This window comes from Crocuta crocuta, unplaced genomic scaffold (genome assembly GCF_008692635.1).
Source record: "Crocuta crocuta isolate KB4526 unplaced genomic scaffold, BGI_CrCroc_1.0 scaffold443, whole genome shotgun sequence".
Classification (NCBI taxonomy): Eukaryota; Metazoa; Chordata; class Mammalia; order Carnivora; family Hyaenidae; genus Crocuta; species Crocuta crocuta.
The window spans coordinates 1041405-1044307 of record NW_027529446.1 but is presented as its reverse complement, the minus strand read 5'-3'; the positions used below and the strand labels follow the sequence as shown (position 1 = coordinate 1044307).

The 2903-nt window shown below is 61.2% G+C and overlaps 1 protein-coding gene across 1 annotated transcript in view; it reads left to right on the top strand.

The window, feature by feature from the left end:
- The window catches only part of ATP8B3 (ATPase phospholipid transporting 8B3), a 19454-nt gene that overhangs the window by 4871 nt on the left and 11680 nt on the right, over window positions 1–2903 (top strand). The window contains 5 exon segments of the mRNA XM_077760608.1: window positions 12–100; window positions 510–700; window positions 804–1012; window positions 2617–2645; window positions 2741–2897. Coding sequence (XP_077616734.1) covers window positions 12–100; window positions 510–700; window positions 804–1012; window positions 2617–2645; window positions 2741–2897 — 675 coding nt within the window.

Genomic DNA, 2903 nt, shown 5'->3' with positions numbered 1-2903 from the left:
GCACCCCGCAGGTTTTGACACCAAGATCATGAAGAACTGCGGCACGATCCACCTGAAGAGAACCAAGACAGACCGTCTGCTGAACAGGCTGGTGGCCCTGGTGAGGCGCCCGGGCCCCGCCTCCTCCGGGCCTCAGTCTCCCTCCTGCACAAAAACACGTGAGGCCTGACCCTCCCGCAGGTCTGCAGGCCAGAGGACCTTTTATTAAGATAGCGGCCAAGTAATAAGGTCCTCGTGAAATAAATTCTGACCTCGACGCTTCCCAGACCCGCAGGAGATCATGAAACGCATGCCTGCCCTCCACCAACATGTCACAGGCTGTAACTTTTTGCCCAATTAGTTTTATCTTTTTTGAAGTTGTTGTAATAATGATTTAAACAACAGCCGCTGGGGCAACCAGGAGCCTGCAGGTTCCCCTCCCCGTGGCCAGGGGAGNGCCCCCGTGGGTGAGTCCCTGGGGTGCCCCGTGCTGCCCAGGGTCGCCCGCATGCCCCACCACTTCCTTCCAGATCTTCCTGTCCCTGGTGCTGATCTCCGTGGCGTTGAGCTTGGGCTTCTGGTTCAAGGTGAAGGAGTTCAAGGCCAAGCACCACTACGTGTCCCCCAGGCACGTGCAGAGCGTGGCCACTGAGACCTTCCTCATCTTCTGGGGCTTCTTCATCCTGCTCAGCGTCATGGTGCCCATGGCCATGTTCATCATGTGAGGCCCTGGCCATCTCCCCGCACCCCACCTACCCCCTCCTGTCCTTCCCTCAGAAGTTGGGGGGGTGGTGGGCAGGGCCGTGACCCGGCCTGTGTCGCAGGGTCGAGTTCATCTACCTGGGCAACAGCATCTTCATCAACTGGGACGTGCAGATGTACCACGAGCCGCAGGACGTGCCCGCCAGGGCCCGGAGCACCAGCCTCAACGACCAGCTGGGCCAGGTGGAGTATGTCTTCTCGGACAAGACGGGCACGCTCACCCAGAACATCATGACCTTCAAGAAGTGCTGCATCGGCGGCAGCATCTACGGTGGGTCCCGCCCCGCCTCCACGCAGGCCCCGTGGCCGCCGACCCCACGCCCTGTGGCCCCACCAGACTTGCCACAGAACCGCGGCCCCGGCCGACGTCACCCGCAAAGCGACACCGTGGGCTTCCCGGGTCGCAGGGCCTCGGTCGAGAGCCGGGTCGGCGTCGCCCGGTGACGGCAGCCGCTGCCTGCGGTCGCTGCGTCGGGAGTGTTAGCGCCTACACGTCCTGCCAGGATGTTCTTTGGTGTCACAGACAGACTTTTCCTTGTGGCCATCGAATTTGCAATTTTTTTTCTCTTTAATTTTTTTTAGTTTGTGTATTTTTTTTTCAATATTTTTATGTATTTCTAGGAGAGAGACAGCGCAAGCAGGGGAGGGTCAGAGAGAGAGGGAGACACAGACTCTGAAACAGGCTCCAGGCTCCGAGCTGGCAGTCAGCACAGAGCCCGACGCGGGGCTCGAACCCACGAACCGCGAGATCATGACCTGAGCGAAAGTCAGATGCTTAACCGACTAAGCCACCCAGGCGCCCCTAGTTTGTGTATTTTTGAGAAGCAGGAGAGAGAGAACAGTGGGGAGGGGCAGAGAGAGAGGTAGAGAGAGAGAATCCCAGGCAGGCTCAGCACTGTCAGTGCAGAGCCCGACGCGGGGCTCGAACTCACGACCTATGAGATCATGACCTGTGCCGATATCGAGACACAGACGCTTCACTGACTGGGCCGCCACGCAGTTTGGAGTCTCATTAACATTTTCATGTGGCGCAAGATGATCTTCTTTCCATTTTTGCCCAAACACTTAGAAACGTGAAAAGCATTTTTTAAAAACACTTATTTATTTTTGGGAGAGCGAAAGCAGGGGAGGGGCAGAGAGGGGGGCCAGAGGACCCGAAGTGGGTTCTGCGCCGCCAGAGGGGTTTGAACTCACAAGCCGCGGGGGCGTGACCTGAGCTGAAGTCCGCCGGTCAGCCGGACCCCCCAGGTGCCCCCGGAACGTGAGAACCATTCTTGGCTCACGGGCCACAGCAAACATGGTGGGGCAGGGTCCTCTCTGTCATTATAAAGTGGGGGACGTGGTTTCGGCCAGGGAGTGACAGAGGCCCCCCCGGGTAGTAACGGGGAGATGGGAATGGGCCCGCGCCCTCTGGTAAAGCCCACCCCCCCCCGCAGCCACGGTCTGCAGGGCGATAGGGAGCAGTGGGGTCTGTGGCGGGCAGCATGTACCCCAGGCCAGGTCTTCTGATGTTTCTAGAAGGGCTGTGGGCCCAGGTTTGCGTGCGTGTGCACGCATGATATCACCCCGACCTTTCAAGGCAGCCAGGCCCGCGCATGTTGTAGAAAGACACCATGAAGCTCAGACGAAACGCAGGGGGCTGGGCTGCGACACCCCCAGAAGCCACGGCTGCTCCTTTCTCTCCTTCACACAGAAGGCAGAGCCTAGGCCGGGGGTCCTCGGTCGTTGGGGTGTTGGTCCAGAGCGCCGGCCCACTTGTCTGGTTGTCTGGCCCTGTCCAGTGGCCCCGGGGACAGCCTGTGGGGGGCGGGGGGGGCGCTGCGGGGACCCCCTTGGGTCGGGGCAGCTGAGGCCTGAAGCCCGGTCTTTCCCCAGGCCCAGAGGAGGAGGAGGCCCCGTGTGAGGTGAGCCCCGGCCGCCCTGCAGCACAGGACGGGGGTGGGGGTGGGGGCGGGCAGCGCCACCCAGAGCCCGCCTGCCCCCCCGCCCAACCCCCCAGGAGAACCCCGACCTCTGGAACAAGTTTGCCGACGAGAAGTTGCTGTACCGCAACGCGGGGCTGCTGCGCACCGTGCGCGACAACAAGGACGAGACGGTGCGGGAGTTCTGGCGGCTGCTGGCCATCTGCCACACGGTGATGGTGCAGGAGAAGGATCGTGAGC